The 20,219-nt window shown below is 37.9% G+C and overlaps 4 protein-coding genes across 4 annotated transcripts; 3 read left to right on the top strand and 1 right to left on the bottom strand.

Moving 5' to 3' along the window:
- Positions 1 to 6,021: 6,021 nt before the first annotated feature.
- On the top strand, positions 6,022 to 6,716 carry GCK72_025545 (uncharacterized protein; the record flags this gene model as incomplete). The annotated part of the gene is made up of 4 exons (XM_053736382.1): positions 6,022 to 6,039; positions 6,089 to 6,196; positions 6,249 to 6,518; positions 6,567 to 6,716. The coding sequence occupies 4 exons, from the start codon at positions 6,022 to 6,024 to the stop codon at positions 6,714 to 6,716; spliced, it is 546 nt and encodes a 181-aa protein (XP_053579948.1).
- A 3,962-nt stretch (positions 6,717 to 10,678) lies between these two features.
- GCK72_025544 (uncharacterized protein) lies at positions 10,679 to 13,140 on the top strand (the record flags this gene model as incomplete). The annotated part of the gene is made up of 3 exons (XM_003106223.2): positions 10,679 to 10,783; positions 11,807 to 11,968; positions 12,922 to 13,140. 3 exons carry the CDS (start codon positions 10,679 to 10,681, stop codon positions 13,138 to 13,140), a joined length of 486 nt encoding a protein of 161 aa, XP_003106271.2.
- GCK72_025543 (uncharacterized protein) lies at positions 12,779 to 16,252 on the bottom strand (the record flags this gene model as incomplete). The annotated part of the gene is made up of 8 exons (XM_053736381.1): positions 12,779 to 13,207; positions 13,307 to 13,947; positions 13,996 to 14,445; positions 14,949 to 15,639; positions 15,695 to 15,753; positions 15,813 to 15,922; positions 16,031 to 16,146; positions 16,208 to 16,252. 8 exons carry the CDS (start codon positions 16,250 to 16,252, stop codon positions 12,779 to 12,781), a joined length of 2,541 nt encoding a protein of 846 aa, XP_053579947.1.
- Positions 16,253 to 18,711: 2,459 nt separating this feature from the next.
- Positions 18,712 to 19,889, top strand: GCK72_025542 (uncharacterized protein; the record flags this gene model as incomplete). Its single annotated transcript, XM_003106160.2, has 4 exons — positions 18,712 to 18,750; positions 18,922 to 19,078; positions 19,460 to 19,713; positions 19,761 to 19,889. 4 exons carry the CDS (start codon positions 18,712 to 18,714, stop codon positions 19,887 to 19,889), a joined length of 579 nt encoding a protein of 192 aa, XP_003106208.2.
- Positions 19,890 to 20,219: the final 330 nt, after the last annotated feature.

Genomic DNA, 20,219 nt, shown 5'->3' with positions numbered 1-20,219 from the left:
ATAATTTTGTAATTTACGAGGATTTTTGGGGGTCTCCCTCCATTTACAAAAAAATCTAATTTGAAGGTTTATTCAATAGTAAAAAAAGGTCAATAAAAGAAGGTCAGATCTCTAACAGGACATTTATTTTGAGGAAAACTAGTCGAGATTTTGTATTTTAATAATGTATTATTTCTTATTTCAGTATTTTCTAGCCGTCCTGTCGACTTTCTTTCTCACAAAATTTCTTCAAAAATCATCATATTTTCAATATTTGGGAACTAAAATCACTCATAACTTTTTAAAAACTGTGTGAGAAAAAGTTGAAACATGGATAACATGTTTTAAACGTGTTTTTGTTTGAAAAAATTTATTTTGGGCATCTTTTAGTTTGGAAAATATAACTTCTTTTTTGAAAAATCTCAAATTTTCATAAACCAGGACTGACCACACAAAACCAGGTGTGTTACAGGAAAATCTGATATGGCTCATATTTTCTTTGCAAAACTTATCGAAACGTTTGGAGGGGGAGGATGGGTGGGAAATGGAGTACATTCCATGATAAGAGGAACAACTCAAAAAAAACAATTTTTGTTGAGTGATAAGTTTGTTTATGTCTTTAGAATTTTTTTATGTCTTTAGAATTTTTACTGATGTTTTTTCACCTCCTATTTTCGAACTAATAAATTTGCATTTCTGTGAGTTGCATTGGATAATGTGTCCTCTCAACATTTTTATACTATTTTTTGTTTTGCATTCAGTAATTTTTGAGGTTTTTGTTTTGCATTCAGTAATTTCTGAGATATCCATGTGCTTTCAACATTCAAAACAAGATACTTTATTCAATCCTTCATGCCATTATTAAAATAAGAAAAGATAAAAGAAACAACAGTTATTATTAGTAACAGTTGATGACAGTACAAATACGAGTGTACCAGTATAGTTATTTTTTAATGAATACCGGTACAGCTATATCTTATTAATACTGCTTAAGTTATTTTATTGATACCAGAATGATGCTACTGTATGATTATATTGAATAAATACTAACAGTACAACAATTTGATTAGTCTATTTGGTAGGAATTTGTATATTCTTCAATTCCCATTGTTTCTTCTTTGTTGGCCCAGTCGGATGAGGAAGACTTACAAGGGATGTCTTTGAAGACGCCACTTTCAAACGATCTATAAATTTGCTCATGGGTACTTTCGACCACGGGGAGTCCATTTCTGAAGTCAAAACCTGCTAAATGTTCCTGTGGTCCGAGTTATGAGCTCTCAAACTTTTCATATGGTCATGCTTTTTCACATGGAATTTCAAATCGACGAATACTAAAGAGTTTTACGGTGAGTGTGATTAAATCATTTTCAAAAAGTACAGAAAAACACATTATCAGTAGCAAAAATGCCAATTTTACGTTTTTTTTCATCCATGGACGCAAAAAAAAACCCGATTTTGACTTAATCTACAAAACAATTTAGTTGAAAAGGTGAAATTCAGAGAATATGAGCTAAAACGTAGCCTCAATTTCGAAATGTGACTCATTCTTTGAGTTTGAAGTCACGTAAGTTCTACAAAATGGTTAATGTCTTTACAAAAACAATTTTAAACGAAGAATGAAGAGTGTTTGATTAGATTATAACTAAAATAGTTTGCTAGAGATGACTTGCTCACAAAATATATACAAAAAATGAAAAGACTCAAAAATTTTCCGAAATTCTAGTTTTTCTCAAAAGTTTTTCACTGAAATTGTTGGAGAAATATCTCTAAACAACTCAATTATGGACGGAGAGTACGATTTCAAAGTTTTTATTCAACGACTTTCGCGATTTTTCCTTTTTTCATGGGTGGCTCCATACTTTTGTCCCATAGAAATAAGCCTTTTTTCACACTTTTCAAAACTTAAAAAAAACCTCAAAAATTTTCAAAATTTCAACAAGTGTATCGTTTTTGAGACCAGGAAAGTACATTATTGCATACTTGCAAACCGGGCCGAAACGGGCCGACACGGGCCGGCGCGTAACTCGCTTCAAACTCAATATTATGAGCTCAAAAATATACCAAAATGTAGATCTCGACAAGTTCTATCTCCGTGACCCACTGCGGGCCGGATGGCTATTCGGTAATGTGCCGCGGGCCGGGCTAGAATGGCTTTTTTGGCCATTTTCGCGTTTTTTGGCACTTTTTCCCGGCCCGCGGCACAATAACAAATAGCCATCCGGCCCGTAGTGGGGCACGGGCATAGAACTCGCTGAGATCTACATTTTGGTATATTTTTGAGCTCATAATATTGAGTTTGAAGCGAGTTACGCCCCGGCCCGTGTCGGCCCGTTTCGGCCCGGTTTGCAAGTATGCATTATTGGCTTTCAAAGAATTATTGAAAACGACAAAATTTTTCCAAAAAAATGAAAAATTAAAGTGGCTCCATATTTATGTCCCGCAGTGTACGAAGAGAAACAAGCGGTAAAATAAAGACGCAAAAAAAGAAAAAAGAGGGTTGGGGCCAAACCATGGCATTAATTCCCCCAACACCGACCCACTACCACTGCACCACTCGTACGTTGAAAAAACGAGAACATGTTTACGTATAGTATTCGTCGATTTTGAATTCCATGTGAAAAAGCATGACCATATGAACAGTCTGAGAGCTCATAACTCGGATCACAGGAACATTTAGCAGGTTTTAACTTCAGAAATGGACTCCCCATGGTCGAATGTACCCATGAGCAAATTTATAGATCGTTTGAAAGTGGCGTCTTCAAAGACACGTAGGCGCTAAAAAATATTACTGTCAGTATTTTTACGAACAAATTTTACCTGAAAGAAGATCAATCACTTATGAAATAGTTTATTACTAAATTATCTTTATTTTCTTATTGTAAACTTCTTGACGAAAGCATTCTTCTCAAGCTTGCAAGAAAAAAATCAAATACCGAAATTCGAGAAACTCTGACTCAAAAACAGAAACGCAGAGGCACCGCAAAGACGCCAATGCACGGAGAGTACGCCTTGTCGACAGATCAAAGTCACAAAGCAGCTGCAGATTTTGGGGGTGTAGGGAACCATGACACCTTTGAGAAGATTTAGGGTGTGGCCACTCTTTTTTTTTCCTTCAGATCTTACTTTCACTAGGCACTTCAAGGGAACTTGCTTTTGCTGAATGACATATCCTTTGGTGTAACGCACCAAAGTCACTGGTCTACTTGGCCTGCTCGACGTTTAGGTGTGACCACTTTCCCTTCTCTCTTCTTTTGTCTGACCACCTTCTTTTCTCTTCCTCACTCTTACCGAGCACAGCCACACATTTGTCCAATTGAACTAGACGCACGCGACACGCAAATGCGCTGGGCTAGAGTAGAAGGGTGATGAGAGTGACGCGCAAGCAGATACTCAGAGGAAATTAAACCTTGCCAACGTCGCATTCTTCCATAAGCTTCTGTGAATAGGAAAACGACTTCTTTTTCTTCTGTAGTTTCCGATGATTTTATGATTTCCTATCCTTGATTTAATGTTATTTCCTCTCTCTCTCTCTCTCTCTCTCTCTCTCTCTCTCTCTCTCTCTCTCTCTCTCTCTCTCTTTCTTTCTCCCTTTCTCTCTCTTCCTCTCTTTCTCTTTTTCTCTTACTCTCTCTCTCCGTTTTTATCGATTGTTGCGTTCATAAGAGAGGACGCGAGTTTGTATGTTGTCTATATATAACGTGTTTTCTGTAAGACTCAAAACAACGTGTGCAATGGAAATAGACTTTGATAAAAGCATGTGCTATGGGTCTTGTTTAACCCATATGTTTAATTCTGGTGTCTATCAACCGGTCCGTGAGCTTCTGTAAGTGCTCAAAAGTGCAAAACTAAAAATTTTCTTTGAACTTTCTCTCGCCCCGGCGCGGATTCAATAATGGGTACTACTTTATAACAAAAGGTCATGAAAATATTCGGAAGAGATGCTAATCTTGAAAAAATCTTAATTTCAAGATGTTTTGAAAACAAGTTTTAAAATGGGTCGAAAATTTTCTGTTTTTGGCCCGTAGCAAGTCTGGTTCATAGACGTTTATCAAAGTTTTTACACGAAGTTTATCTAAAAACAAAGTCTTTCGATGAGTTTACAAATAAAAAATGTTTGGATAAATTTTAGGTCTTTGCAAAGGTTGAAAAGTGCCCATGTGAAATACTGATATTTTCAAAATTAAAGAAAAGTCAAATTTTCTTTACAAAAATGAATGGCGCACTTTTTTAGAAACAATTTTTGTGATTTTTTTCTACTGTTTTTATTAGATCTTGCTAAAACTTTGAGTTTTTGTTAAAAAAATAGAATTTTCAAACGTTTTTCAAATATAGATTTTTGCTTTTTTGCTACCCAATAGGCCAATAAATAACAAAAATAATATTTCAGTCTTGTATTAGGATATGTATATGCTTTTCACTAAACGCGGAATCTTATTGAATCTTAGTCTGAGGTCACGATAAATGCCAAATTTGGACAATCGGGGATGGGGAAACTACCACCTGCGTACTCATTAATCCAAGCTATGTCTGTTTAGGTGATCAAATATAGATGGAGCCTTTGAGTTACGGAAGTTGTTTCAGTTTTTATTTATATTTCAGCTTTTATCTTGTCAAAAATTGAGTCCCGTTTAAATTGAAGCTTCTCACCAATGATCTCATTCATGGCTAGTTAATGAAAAATTTTGTTCTCTAGCCTCTATTTCGTTATTTGGCCATATTTCATGAAAATTGAACGTATGGGGATACATGAAAAAGCTGAAATTTTCTAAGTGTATAGACTCAATTCGGAGTAAGGAGTACACAGATATTAGTCCCTCAGTCCCCGATTGTCAAAATTCAGCATTTGTCGTAACTTCACACTCATGACTTTTCCACACTTTCAAATGCGGCATGACAGGAATAGAAACTGACATCAAAATTATTGAAAATGTTCACAAAAGTTGTGTAACTCTTCGAAACCTACGAGAGCGCCACTATAATTCTGTAGTTTTCTTAGTTACGCTTGACACTACTTGTGTATAAATAATGGGAAGATTTCAAGGCGGACACTCCGGGTCATTCCCAAGTCAGAGTAAACGATTACACATGAGTTAAGCAACTTCCAACGTTTTAGCTAAACAAAACTATTACAATCATTGAAGTTTAACATAAACAATTTTGAAAAAAAATTTTGTTGATAAAAACACAAAGTTTTAGCTGGATGTAAAAAGTTTAGTAATAAAAAGTGTAACACAAAAAAGGTTTGAAAAAAATAGTACTCTATTGATTGTCATTAAGAAAATCGACTTACCTTCAGTATGGAAAATTTCAGCGCTTGTAATTTTTAGTACTCCCTACGAGTACCACTATCGGTAGAGATATGAAGGAAATGTACGGAGTATACGGTGTAAAAAAGGAAAAACAGACGAAAAGTGAGAGAAACGAGGCCCCGAAGACTTGTGCTTAAAGGAACGACGAAGAGATGACAAAGTGATAGTGGAATATCAAGGAATGTAATGAAATAGGAAGAAAATGTTAAAGTGATTTATTAGGACAGAGTTGTGGACCTAAGACCCATTTGTTTATGCGGCTAGAGAAGTCAAAAATTAACAACGCTGAACTTAGAGTTATTTTTTATAATAATGATTTTATTGTGGAAAAGGTACATTTTTTTCTTTTGCAGTTAAGAAGCACGAAATGAAGAACAAGTTTCAGGCCAGAAAATTGCCATGTTGTTCATGGACTTTCTTTATGTTTCTACGGAAACCCTCTTACTTAAAATTTCGGCTTCAACGACTTTAAAAAATTTAAGTTTGCCGTTTTTGAGCACTTATAAGTAACCCACGGACCGGTGGATGGACTTCAGGATTATGCAAATAAGTTAACCAACACCCATAATACATGCACTCAAACTGAGTAGCTCTACACCCCTACATACAGGGCTGATGTTCAAGTTTCACGGATAGCGCGTTATACATAGGACCAATTATTCTTTCCTCCCAATGTTTGAAAATTTTTGACTTGTAGATTAGCACCTGTGGACGGATCGTCAACTTGATCGGCATGGATATGCATAATCAGGTATACTCTGTCTTACTTACTTTTATCCGCTTATTTATTAAAATTTTAGAGTGGATTTTTTTTGAGTGGAGCAGACAGTTCGTTCGGCGTGTTGGCCGTGCCTTACGATGGCTATGACATCATGCTCACGGATATTAATGAAGCGGTGATTGAAAAGGTTTATAGAGGCTTTTTAATTACATTTCAAAATTTCCAAAAAGTTCTTTTAGATTGGAATTGCGGAAGACGTGAAACACCTCAGTCTAGCGGAGTTCTCGGTTCCCGCTTATCCTGTGCAAGGAATCTTGTATGGACCGCACTCTAGGTTAATGGTTCCTTTGATTTTCCAACCGTACCAGAACCCCGATTCCCCAGCCATCTATGTTTGGTGTCTCATTGACACGGGAAGTCCGTTTACTTGCCTGAGCGTTAAGACACTGGAGGCATTCTATGGAGCTGGAAACGTCGTTGACAATACATACTATCCGTTTGCAATCCAGGTTTGTTCGCGGTACTTTTTTTTGAAAATTATATTTCTTGAAATTCAGGACCAGAGAAGTCGAATAGAATGTCAAGTAAGCAGAGTGGGCACACATTTTGAACACGTGAACGTTCTCGGAATCAATTCGTTAAGCAAGTTGAAGCTGAATATGGATATCAACTGGGATACGGATACATTCAAACTAATCAAAAAGTGAACGAGTTGACTTAATGCAATTTTATGTTACACATTTATCTCCAATTATATGGGTAGACCTTTTTAAAACGCCGGTTGGGAATTTGATGAAACTAGGCACACATATACTTTCGAATATGATCAATCAAGTGGCGTTGTGAGAATTTGCAAAGCTCTTCTTATTGACAGAAATCTCGATCTGAAAATTTTAGACTTCAAAGCTTCTTTTTTTACGTAAACATTTTTTCGAGAATTGTTTTTTGCTTTAGGATCATCAAGAAGTGGACAAATTTTTTTTCAAAATTTGAGTTTATCATATGACTTGGTCATATAAAGTAGTTTAAAACCTTTTTTAAGCAAAAACATTTTTCAAAATTTTCGTTTTTGGTCAAAACTGCTTCCTGAAGACGCAATCATGAATTTTCGATGATTCAGAATACAAAAAGTGTTCCTTAAGCCAATCAGAAGCTTTTTAAAAGTGAAATTCAGAAATACAAAAATAATTTTGGGAAGACAAACCGTACCCACCACCTTCCCAACACCGCACTCCCTCACTGCCATTGCTTCACTGTCGCTGTTTTTTTTTATTTGAAAAAAAAGGATAATCAAGAGAGGAGTGCCGCGCGGACAAAATGAAACATGAAAAACCCGAATTTTCAAAGCGAGATTTCTAGCCAACAAGAAGAACTCTGCAAATTCTGATAACGTCACTTGATTGAGTATTATCGAAAGTGTACGTGTGCCCCGTTTCATAAAATTCCCAGCCGGCGTATGAAAAAGGTTCCCTTCTGAGAATATTCGTTGTTTTGATGAATAGTTTTCTTTATCAGTTTCCCTTTATCACTTCTTTCCTTCGTTGTCAAGGTCTGCCAAGATGCTGAAATGAGAAAATGACTGCAAGAAAAAGTTAGTTGCATTGCGCCGGTGCGAAATGCTCAGGATATGGCTTTTGGTGGGCAGGTGCATCGACTCCTTCTTCTTCTCCTTCAGAATTTCTCTCCTTCCGAATCAGATGGTTTGTTAGTTGGTAGTCGTCGTCGTCTTCTTCGTCTTCAACTCTTTTTGATGACCAAAGTCCATCGAGCAATGTGGTCGTAAGCCGGGGGCAAAAATGGGGAAGAAGAAGAAAAAAGGAAGAAGGGAAGGGATGTAACTCAATTTATTCCTCTGAACAGAAGGAAGAGACTCTCTACTAGTTGTGACAACGGCCCGAAAAAAGGCGACGGATGAATGAACTTCAAGCACCATGTGAGGAATGAGGAGGAGGAGAAGAAACAAGATCGAATGAAGCGAAGATCAACCGAAACTGACAAGGATGGATGGGAATAGAAAGGGGACCATCCAAAATTTTTTTTGGAATGTTTTGCACTTCAGAACCGTGGAAAGTCTCTATTTTTTACTTTACCGGGATAAAAAATGTTTGGAACTGATATCGTACCCACAAATGTACCCACAGATGTTTCTAAGGCTTCTTAACAAAATTTTATATTTTAATGAGGTTTCCTCAATATCCAAATAAACAAGAAACCTACAAAATTGCACATTCCTCTGAAAACAGATGTCGACACCTGAAAAATATTTATTAGTGAATAAACAATCTGGAAACATATCACAAACAATCAAGAATTTCGTGTTAAACACCAAATTACAGTAACAATAAATCAGGCAGCTGTGTTTTTATAAAAAACAAAAAAATGATATGAATTGGATCATACTGATCAAATATACCACTTACATTTAGATGTATATGTGAAAAAAATTAAGTAATAGTTTGAACTAGACAAGGCAAAACCGTCAGACTTTAAAAGATCTAAAGTGTGCAACATTAGAAATATAACAGTATAAACCTTCAAATAGAAAATGCTGTTTGCAAAAATTAAATTTCAGTTTTCTAGTCTACATATAACAGAGTATTCTTTGGGCCTGATCTTTTAAAATGCCAAAAATCGAATTATCTCAGCCGATATCCACCAACTACACAATTTTCCTGGATTTGTTAAAATTTGATTACTAGAAAAGCCATGACCTTTTTTCCCGGAAGAGAAAACGCGGGAATGAATTTCCAGAACAGAAAATGGAATCCAAGGGAAAAAAACACAAATCTAATTGCGTTGTCGAGGATTATCTGTCTATACATTTTATGGGCCGGATCACCTGCAACCTACGTTCTAGACAAAGACAAGGTATAAGAAAACACACACGAGCACAAAATTTCTGACTCTGATGAACTCGAGCAGAAACAAAACAGAAAGAGCAATGACCTAGAACACCGGCACTTTTTCTTTTTCAGACAGACTGATTTCTGGTTTTCTGAAGGAAATGAGTTTCAGTCGTGGGAATCCCTCGTTTTATGTTCTAAGGTATGTAGATGTGAAATACGGACACAACTAAAACGAGGTAAAACATAGAAGAGTAGGGTTATAAAGAGGGACGCGACACAACCGTAAATCGTTTTATGATTCGCTGCCTATCAACCGCCATATACTCAACAAGGCTGTCTCACCTTGTCATTAACTCTTCGTTTGTACCTTATTTGACAGTCCGGAACAACCCAATGTCATTTTTTTCTGTTTCTTGATTTTCTCACAAAAGTTATTATAGGTTTTGTTGATTTTCTGCATAAAGCTTTATTCACTTTCACTTGCGACATAGTTACAAGTTGAAACATAAGGTATTGTATGACTTAGTTTCAATTTCGAAATTATATTCTCAAAAACAATTACCAAACGTGTCAAATTTCGACCGGGCCGAACAAAAATCTCAATTTGGTCGGCCCGGTTTCAAGATAAGGTACCTATTTTTAACCAAAAGTAAATATATTTTTTGAATTCTACATCAAAAACTCCAATTTTTGACGCTTAACTATATTTTTATTAAATTTTGAAGTATAGCTAAAAATTTGACAATTTCGGAAAAAAATTCAAAAGGCCCACCCCGTGACAAGTTTGACCATAACCCTTTTGTCAAAGTTGCACATTCTTGACTCGGCCAAAAAGAATGCGTCCCTACTTCGAGTGAACTCAGCTCTTAGCACATTAACAACTGCAAATGTGAACCTTCTCTATTCATCCCACCCCATAAGTCATCCGAACTCATTGAAAGTCTCGAAAACGTTTTACGACACGATATTCTTCATGAAGACTGATGTCGAGTCTAAATTTCTCATTATTCTTGGTGTGGTTTCAAATGTGAATATTCGTTTTTTTTCTGCTTTTTGCAAAGGATTTGATGTATAGTAGACGTAACCCATAGCTCCTATTTTAGTGGTTCGAGAATTTTGTTTTGGTTTTTTGTGTTTTGAAATGCTGGAGCTTGTATAAGAAAACTAGCAAGCTCATTCTTGAAATTACATTTTTCTATCCCTAGTTTTAATGCATAATACCGCAATATCTTATTCTTAATCCAGCCAACCATCTTCTCCTAAAACATTTCCCGCACTGTTTCTTTATTTGATTACCACTACCGTACTTTGTCGGCATCATCCGTTTATTGTCGATGGTCAGGTGTCCCTCCGCCAATTGGTTGGTTCTGTGATGATAACATGTAATCAAATCACCTAACCGTATCCCCTTTCTGGGAAATACCGTCCTTGGATATGCGAGAAAGATGTTAAAAATGTGTTCACTGGATATACGGGTGCGGCTTTGTCGCCTACCTTCCTTCTTCCTGCCGGCACTCCTCCGAAATTTTACTACCGTTATGGCCGTGGAGGCTCTTTTGATGTGCAGCCGACAAGTACGCGCATATATTGGCGATACGAAAAAGAGCGGGGGGACTGGCAGAAGGGAGGAGTAAAAAGAAGGAGAAAAAGATTCTACCTGCTGTCAGTTATTATCCAAACCACATGTCACTTTGTTTTCACAACTCGTTACAACCACCTTTCTGTGTTCCTCCCACCAACCATCTTGCTCCATCTTGGTTTATTACCTGATCCCCATCTTCTGGTATATCAAATTTCATTCAGTCATGTTTAGGAGCTGGCTGATGACTTCAGAACCATCGACGTCTTCGGAATCGTTGGATGCAGAAAAGTCAGCACTGATTCAAGAAGCATTGACCAAGGCTGGAGTCATCAAGATCCAGAAACAGGTAAAATCATAGCTCCTGGTTTTTATTTCTGGCTGTTTTTCTCAACATATCTGATAAGAAATTTTGTGACAAAAATGAAATAGTTTCAGTTTTTTATCTGAAATTTGTAGTCTGAGTTTCATGTAACTTCGATAAATAGTAAAACTTTATTTTTAACTCTATTACCTGTAAATCTAGATTCCGGCTTCGTTCCTAAACTGTTTCCCGTTCTGCTCCTGCAGGAATACTGTCTGATTTCTAATTCGCTCTGCCTAGTTTTCAAATTTTCAACCTGTCTATTACTATAACCTCGAGCCTATTACTGTAACCTAGAACTTATTACAGTAAGCTAGAACTCATTACTAAATTTTAAAATTTACCTTGAGCTGAAATCATATGAAACTTGCAAAACGGCTCAGTTTTAAAGAATATAAATTATTTGATTAGAAGAACCTATACGCCTCATTACTTTTGTTCCTTTCTTCTTTTCCCACTTTCCCATTATGACATTATCAAAAAAAGATGTCATTATCATTATCGCTAATGACCCATTGACCCAAAGCGGCAACTCTTTTGAGATACGATGTCACTATCATTTAAAATGCACCGTATGTCCTCCTCTCTCACTCTTTCACACATTTTTCACGAAATGTCTCCAAATATCAAGGTTAGTCACTCATGTGTCCATAAAATCATAAAATCAAATTGTTTACAGCAAGAAATTTTGATTTTTGGAGAAAAGAAATTTGAAGCAATTTAACAATTTTATTGAATCGGAAAGTCGAAAATTCGAAAATTGAAACCAATTAAAATCAGAAACAACCCATCCGATAACATAGTTTTGATTGTCGCTATTTATGACCGGAGCCGGTCGGCTGTAAAACTCAAATTCCTCCCTCTCACCATAAATCTCGTAACACTTTCCTCTTATCAGTTGCATTATAATTGTAGGCCATCAAAAAACAATAAAAATTTCAAAATTTTACAACCCCCATCTCCTCAAATGTTGCATTTTGAATGGAACTTATTTCTTTACTATTACAGAGTGTGTCACCACCAAACATTAAGAATCTCAAGAAATCAATACAATTCGAAAGGATAGCAGAGCATCCCTTGATGCCTGTCGTTGAATTATTGCTCAAAAAATGTGAGGACGCGGCGACAACGTATGATAGGGCACCTTTCGAAATGGAGGACGTAGAAGATGTAAGTTGAAATATTTATTGATTGGTTTTAAAAGTACATAAGCAGTTAAGTAACATCAAGTGTCTATTGTTGGTTGTGAATGTGGGAAGGCAAGTTAATTTATTGAACAAAAAACTCGGGAAGTGGTTTCTGGGTTTCTGGGTATTGGGAATGGGTGGCTATGCCGCAAATATACAGAGAAAACGAATTGAGCAGTGAGTAGAATTTGAAAGATCATTGAACTACCACAAAATGACCATTAGCAATGTTGTGAACATGATTTTGAAGCAATTTCCTGCAATCAAAATTATTTGCCCGTTTTATAAACACATGATTCTTTTAATAAGTTCGTTACCTGCCGAATTTTGTGGCTGTTGCTGGTCAGCAGTTGGTTGATCAAATTGTGGGTTCGATGACGCTTTAACGGCTGGTAGTTGAGTTATATAATGAAGAGTTGATTATTTCATACCTGTTGTTGACGAATATCTTCCGTATGGTGTATTCATGTCACCGTATTGAGGTGTGAAACCAGCGTCCTGAAATATTACTTTAGTTGTTATTTTAAGCATTGTTTGGAATAGCTCAAGCTTTGAAATAGAGATATTTCATAATATTACGTTAGTCGTGAGCTTTTTTCTCAAACTTCTACAATAAAAGTGTGTTAAGTTGAAATGTTCGTAAATTCTAGCTCACCTTGTGTTTTAACGTGCCTTGAATGTATGATAGTTTTCGAACCTAAGATAAAATAACTATGATCTACCATCAAAACATAATTAACGAAAAACTGAGATAGAGGGATTAAACTCAATCACGTTTTTTTTTCACATTTGTTCACACACAACATACATTTATAGGTTGACCGGTAACTCCAGAATTTTGTTGATCTCTTTGTAGGAGCTCTTGTTGACTTGGAAATTGAGCCTGCTGAGTCGAGCCATCTTGTTGACTATTGAAGTTACTATTTTGTGTTGTAGCCCCTCCTCCCATCTGTTGTTGCGCTGGGAATTGTGGCGACGGTGTTGGTTGCGCATTTTGAAGTGTTGCTCCAAGTTCTTGTTGACTTGGAAACTGTGGAGCCTGGGTGGAGACCATATTCGCACCGCTCGTGGCTGACTGATCCGCCTGCTGGCCGGTCGCCGCCAAAATCTCTTGTTGACTGGGATATTGCGCTTGTGGCATGTTCGGATCCATAGTGGACGATGAAATGAAACCGGATTGATTCATGTCGTTCGTGACCGGCATTCCAGTGGTTGGTTGGAACTGAAATGTACAATAAAAACATACGGACAAACACCTCACTATCACATTTGCAACCCATTCCCCCTCTATCTGTCCTAAAACAGTTTTAACGAGTCTTACCCCGGTTGATGGCTGTTGTCCCCCAAAGTTATTTGTCGTCGTCGTTGGTGTTGTCGATTGGAATGAGTTAGTGCTGGTTTGACCTACTGGCACACCACCAATGAATTGTCCAGAAGGTATCGATTCTGTAACTGGCTGGGTTCCAATATTTGGGAATTGTGTAGTAGACTCCATGGGTACATTTCCATTGTTATTATTCTGTGGAACGGGGACAGGGACAAAATTAGGGGCCTGGGAGGTTGCGACGTCATTTTGAGACTCATCTTGGTTAGAAGATACTTGTTGGGTGGGGGCCTGGGATTCCTGTCCAGCAAATTGATCAGGATTAGGGACAGGGGTCGGCTGATAAATGGGAGTCGTTTGGATCGGTTGTGGGGACTGTTGGGTATTAGGGTCCTGTTGATATTGTGGCTGTGGCTGTGGGGTCTGTTGGAACTGTTGGGGTTGTTGTGTCTGTTGTCCTGCTCCAGAAACCGGGTAGATCACGGGGATAGGGGCGGGGGTGGTAGGACCTTGTGTAAACTGGGAATTATCGTTTTCCATAACTGGAGGGGTAAGTGTATTTTCTGTGTAACCTTGTTGTCCGTCATTGAAATTTTGCTGCTGTCCGGGCGAAGTGGTGAACTGTTGCTGTTGTCCTCCTAAGAACTCATTTTCTTCATTACCGGACCCTTCGGTCAACAATTCACCTTGTTGATAACCAGGAGTGCTTGATCCTACAAATCCTCCATTGTTGAGTTGTCCTTGTGGAGAAGTGGATTGTTGGAACTGATTGTTCGGGGCGCTAGTGAATTGTTGTCCTTGTGGCGCAGTGGAAGATCCGATAAATCCTTGCTGGTTTCCTTGTTGGAAGTTTTGACCACCTTGGTTTTGTCCTTGTTGATTCTGTTGGTTCATCTGATCCTGGTACTGAGTGTTCACATCTGGCTGCTGTTGCACATTTTGGTTAGGAAGAGCGCCGCCGGTCACCGTTTGTGTTGGGTAGGTTTGTGGTTGAACCGGTTGAACCTGACTATTGACATATCCAGAGTTGGGGGAGTTATAGGATCCACCAACTACTCCTCCAGCGGGGTAGATCACTTGTTGGTCATTTTGATTTTGTTGGAATTGACCTTGCTGGCCCTGCTGGTCGAATTGTCCTAAAATTAAAAATTAACAAAGGAAGTATTTGGAGAAACGGCGTTCAAACTATCTATAAAATAGGTTACAGGCACTTTCGACTACGGGGAGTCCATTTCTGCCATCAAAACCAGCTAAATGTCTCTACGAGCAGAGTTAGGAGCTCTTAATCTTTCCATATGGTTAACCATTTTCACATGGAATTTCAAATCGGTACAAATACGACCCCGCGCGGTTCCGTTTGTGTTTCGTAGCGGTTTACCTGTGCACGTACGTAGGAAAAACGAGAACATCTTTGCGTATACTTTCTGCCGATTTGAAATTAGATGTGAAAATGCTTAACCAAATAAAAAGTTTCAGAGCTCATAACTCGACTCACAGATACATTTAGCCGGTTTTGATAGCAGAAATGGACTTCCTGTGGTCGAAAGTACCTATACAATTTATAGACCGTTTGAAAGCCTGTTTTCCAAAGACATCACTTGTAAGATTATACTACAACATCTATTGAAAAACCACTCACCTTGTCCTGCACCATTATTATAATCGGTGTTTCCTGATTGCACAAATGGTTGTTGGTATCCAACTTCCCCACCGGATGGCGCCAATGTGCTTCCTTGGAATTGTCCTTGGTTTTGGTCTTGAAATTGTCCCTGGTTTTGATTATCAACATATCCACCGGTGTTAATGTTTTGACCCTGGTCCTGGTTCTGAGTTTGGTACTGATTCTGATCGACATATCCGGGGCCATTAATATTTTGGTCCTGAGTTTGGAATTGGTTCTGGTTTTGGTTTTGGTATTGTTGTCCGGGCCCTTGGTTTTGGGTTTGATTTTGGAACTGGTTTTGGTTTTGGTTTTGATTTCCAACATTTCCAACGACTCCTCCCGTATTGTAGTTCTGTTGGTTTTGGTATGGATCGGCATTTTGGTTTTGGTTTTGGAACTGGTCTTGGTACTGATTGGAGTTTGGATCGATGTTTCCACCAGCATTGGTATTTTGATTCGGAACATTCCCTCCTGCATTGATTCCTTGATTTCCTTGTTGTTGGGTGACTCCACCAATCACAACTGTTCCTGTGGTAGCTCCGCCAGCAACAACTCCACCATTCATACTATTCGGATAGTATCCAGTTTGGTTCTGATTCTGGTTCTGGTTTTGATCGTAACCGGTTTGATAGCCAGGGATCGGGCCGGGGTTTTGATAGTTATTGGCCTGCAATTTATGCAATTTTATGAGACATGAGAGAAATGAGAAATGTGGAACGCACCTGGTTGAAATTCGATCCTGCCTGAGGCTGTTGTGTTGGTTGAGCACCGCTTACGACTCCTGGAATAATATGTACTTGGTAAGGGACTCATCCCAGAAAAAGTGTATCAAAAACTCACTCTGACCATTATAATACATAATCACTTGACTTCCTTGTGCACCATTTGTAAACGCTCGAGCAGATTGAATTGTTTGCACGTTAGATGTAGGTACGCAACACGCCGCAGATCTAAAACATAATGGTGTTAAGAAACACGGAATAGACCTGTTAGACATGCACATCAAAAACACCCCGAAATTAATGAAAAATAGTTTAAGAGATGTTAAAAGCAGATACCGTTGGTTAGAGGTTGTTGGAACTTGCACATAGTTACTTGGCACATTGAGAACATACTGATAGGTTGGCTGAGGGGCACAGTTGACGCATTGTGATAGACACCCGGGGCTCACATACTGAAAATAAGGATTTTTTGATTTCACGAGTATGTTAAATCGGACTGTTTATTATCCTCACTTTTATTGATATCAGAATATTACAATAATTTAGTAGTATATTCATAGAGAAGCTTCATATAAACTATACGTAACACCGCGCAACTAAATATTTTAGTGATGATTATAATGATGATGATGCTGATGATGGCGACTAATTTTCTGGCTGAGCCCCCACACCGGCTGGCAAAATGAGATCCAAAACGCAAACAAAAAGAGCCGCTGCGTCCGAATGGTTTCTCGTTGCGCTGTCGTCGCCATCCCACGACAACAAAAAGCTGATTAGGGAAACACGTCATATTTGATAAAAACGTCCCCCCTTCTGTCTTTCAATGTCTAGTCGTTTTCTAGGGACCATTTTTTGTAGTCTTGTTCTTCTTTTCCCCCTTTTTTATTTTTTTATATGTAGTTCTATAAATGTCGAGAGTGAGGGTGGTATCAGGTTACCATTTCAAATTCGGATCTATCCGATTCCAAATGTTGTTTGATTAAAATGCATGCTCATATTTTTAGACTTCCTACTCTCATTCCGAAAGAAAAACGTGTGTGCATAATGCACCCCCCCCCCCCCCCTCCCCCCTTTCTAAAAACTGGATAACCTTGTAGTTGACAATAAGCAATCAATGCTCTTCAGTGCTCGCCTTCAGAACTTGTTTCCGATAGAGACGATCGCCCTTTGAACTGTCAAACAATATGTCGGAAAACTTGTTCGCAGGCTTATTGCAATTGAACTATGAGCTGAGGTCAAAACTTTTGACTCAAAACTGTTACGTTGATTAGGCATAGTGGAATTATGGGAAAACAGAAGTGATAGTGAGAAAAACAAAAAACTTATTGTTGGATTTACATTTCAATTTTGTGATTCCGTTCTGAGTAGTTTTGCACCTAGCGCAAAATGTTATCAGGATTGGGACTAACAAGGGAACATCAGGGGGCGCAAGTTTGGAATCGTTGCCACCAGGCATTAAGACGGCTTCATTAGGCAGATCCCAATTTTTTATTTTGTGCTCGTCACTTCCCGCTGAGAAAAACCGTCTCAAAGTTGAAAAACCGTCTTAAAACTTGTAGTTCAACCCCGTAAAAACCCGAGAACGGTTTCCAAAACCAGGGGTGAAGACGGTTTTTTTCAATGACAAATGACGAGCTTAAAACAAAAACAATAGATCTGCCTAATCATGCTGTCGTTAATCCCTGGTAGCAATTTCGTACGATTTCAACCTTGCGACCCCTTGAAGCTTTCTTGTAAGACAAAATAAACCGCTTAGAAACTAGTATAGGAAAAAACATGTTTGGTTTGCTATCTGCCATTTTCGCCTGATAAAAATGCTACAGTATATCTATACTATGAAAATATGGCGATTACAAAAAGAGACATCAAAATTTTTAGACCGACTTATTATAACATGTAGTAGAAAACAAAACACTAGGGATCTAACCACATCATGAGAAAATGTTGAAAATTCAAAACCAAAAAAAACTCACCACTACTAAGAAAAATGCTAAAAACTTCATATCGTACAAAACGTTTCGTTGGGATGTTGTAGAACTGCGTTGTGTGGAACAGAATTGAGGAGGAAGCCACAGCTTAAGCAGTATATGACTTGACTCAAGCTTTTTTTGTTAGCAAGTAGAAAGAGGCGGAGCAAACAAATATTACCGACTCTGCTGGCGCCAACCGGAACGTGAAAGTGGCAAAGGCAACAGACACGGCAGGGATGCGGAAAAGAGAAAGAGATGGGAGGAAAAGGCTCGAGCGCAAATTGCGCAATATGGGGGTCGAGAGCACGTACCTCGCGAGCTCGTCACCTTGCCTTTATTACAATTACTGTGATATTTACTCCACCCCTCGCCGTCAAAAAATGACACTTACTCACCGAATTTTTTGTTAGCTGAAAGAGAAGGCGAGAAATAAACAAATAGGATGATTGATGATTCTTTGGCAAAATTCTCGGATTTAGGTTTTCGGAAGTCAATTTGAGATCAAGCTGTTGAAAAAGTTGTTTGTTGAGTGTTACTCACAAAATTTTGACAGTTCTTGAAAAGTTCTGATATTGAACGTTATTCATTATTCAGAAATAGAATGAACACTAAGGATTTTGAAAAATTTTAAAAATCCAGCTTTAGCTCAAAAAACTTACCACTTTACTCAAACAAATAATGAAAAGACTTGACGTTAACTGCATTTCTCACAACATTCAATGGTGTAGAGTAGAATGATACATATGCAGGACGAGAACACTGTCGTACTTGTCACAGTACATCGTTCTTCCGACAAATACCTCATAAAACTCGCGAGGAGAAAAAAAGTATTCCGGAAAACTTGAGGAGGTAATCATATTCTTTGTCGAATAGCTAGATCGTTGCGAACGGCATATGTTAATCTTTCGCGCATCATAAATCAAAATGTGCTTGACGTTCTTACTAATTTTTTTATCAATACATTAAAGTTCCAAATCATCGTCACTTTTCAGATGTTCCAAACATAAGTGGAACAGAACAATCAAATTAACAACCCAATATTTACTCATGGGTTCTAGTGCTCTTTCTTCTCCTCCCGTCACCCAAGTGGGTAGCATAACTGTGGTCAAACAGGGTCTTATGGCAAAGTGCCAATCCACAGTCAACCAGTTCTAAAAAACGAGTTGCTTTAATCCAACACTGTTTAAAAATCAGACCCTTTACGGAAAAGACAACTACAACTTTTTGCTTCGCGACTAAAACAAACATCATTTGCAGTTGTTCCAATCACTCGAGCAGAGCGGAGTTCAGTTAAGTTCAACTCAAGACGATGTTGATGATCTTATGGTGAAAGCAATATTGGCGTTGAGGACATGCTTGGTGGAAATTGAGAAGGCTTATAATCTGATGGATAATTTCAAAACAAGATACCTGTGTGAGTTGAGATCTCATGCTACAGTACCGGCCAAAATTATATCATATTTTGACTTTTCCAGTTGAAAATGCCCAACGTAGGCTTTCCTTACGGACGTTCACTAGCAAATTTCATCTCGACAAACTAATTTTTCCCTTCAATCGACCAAATTCTGTGCAAAACAGTGCGATTTTTGAGTAGTCTACATAAAATTTCAATAACTCTCTAAAAAATGCGCGTACAGAAAATTGATGACTACAAAAATGTAGCTTTACTTTTGATCTGTTAGATTCAATAAAAAACTTTTTGACACCCTCTCAGAGTTGGGCATTTTCCACTGAAAAAGGCAGAATATGATATCATTTCGACCGGTACTGTAATTCATAAAACATTTCTTTTCAGCACTTCTCCGACGAACAGTCTGCCATGAAGCTCTTGTTGGTAACAGTGGCGACAGTGACGATGAACTCTCTGACAACCCACTTCTCCCAGTTCTTGGACTAGCTGGCGTTGATATTCAAGCAGCTCAGGCCAAAGCTATGGAGTCAGCGCTTGCAGCAATGCAATCTGGTGGTGGATTCCCAATGCCTATGCAATTCAACCCTCAACCGTTTACCATAGCACAAATTGAGAGAAATTTAGAGTTTTTGAAACAAGTAAGCCTACTTATGGTGGATTAGTTTCCATATTGTAAATTTTTTAGTGCGGCTTTCCAACTCCCAACCTGCCATCAGATTTCTTCAAACATCTTTCTGAAAAGTCACCGGAGAAAAGTGAAGAAGAAAAATCACACAGACCAGGAACACCACAGTCGCCAAGTTCCGCGGATTGAGATTAGACGATATTCGAATTATTTGCCTACCTCATTTATGATCTGCTAAATTACTATACTTATTGGATTAATATTATTTTATGGTAAAAATTTGTTTTTTTGTGTTTTAAAAAACTTTTAATAAAAATAAATCTTTTAGTAATTTCGTGATTTTTATCAATACACATTACATGAAGAAGCTGACACCTCAAAAATTGTTATTGTCACCGTAGAAATTTTTTTGTTTCATTGCTGAACGCTACAACCACCGCAACCGATTTCTTCATAGACTACCTGTTTTCTCATAAATCTTGCTTCATTCTCAAATGTTGAATCATTTTATCGAAAAAT

The sequence above is a fragment of the Caenorhabditis remanei genome, chromosome X, assembly GCF_010183535.1.
Source record: "Caenorhabditis remanei strain PX506 chromosome X, whole genome shotgun sequence".
NCBI lineage: Eukaryota > Metazoa > Nematoda > Chromadorea > Rhabditida > Rhabditidae > Caenorhabditis > Caenorhabditis remanei.
Note: the sequence above shows the minus strand (reverse complement) of the source record. Positions and strands in the feature narration are given on the sequence as shown.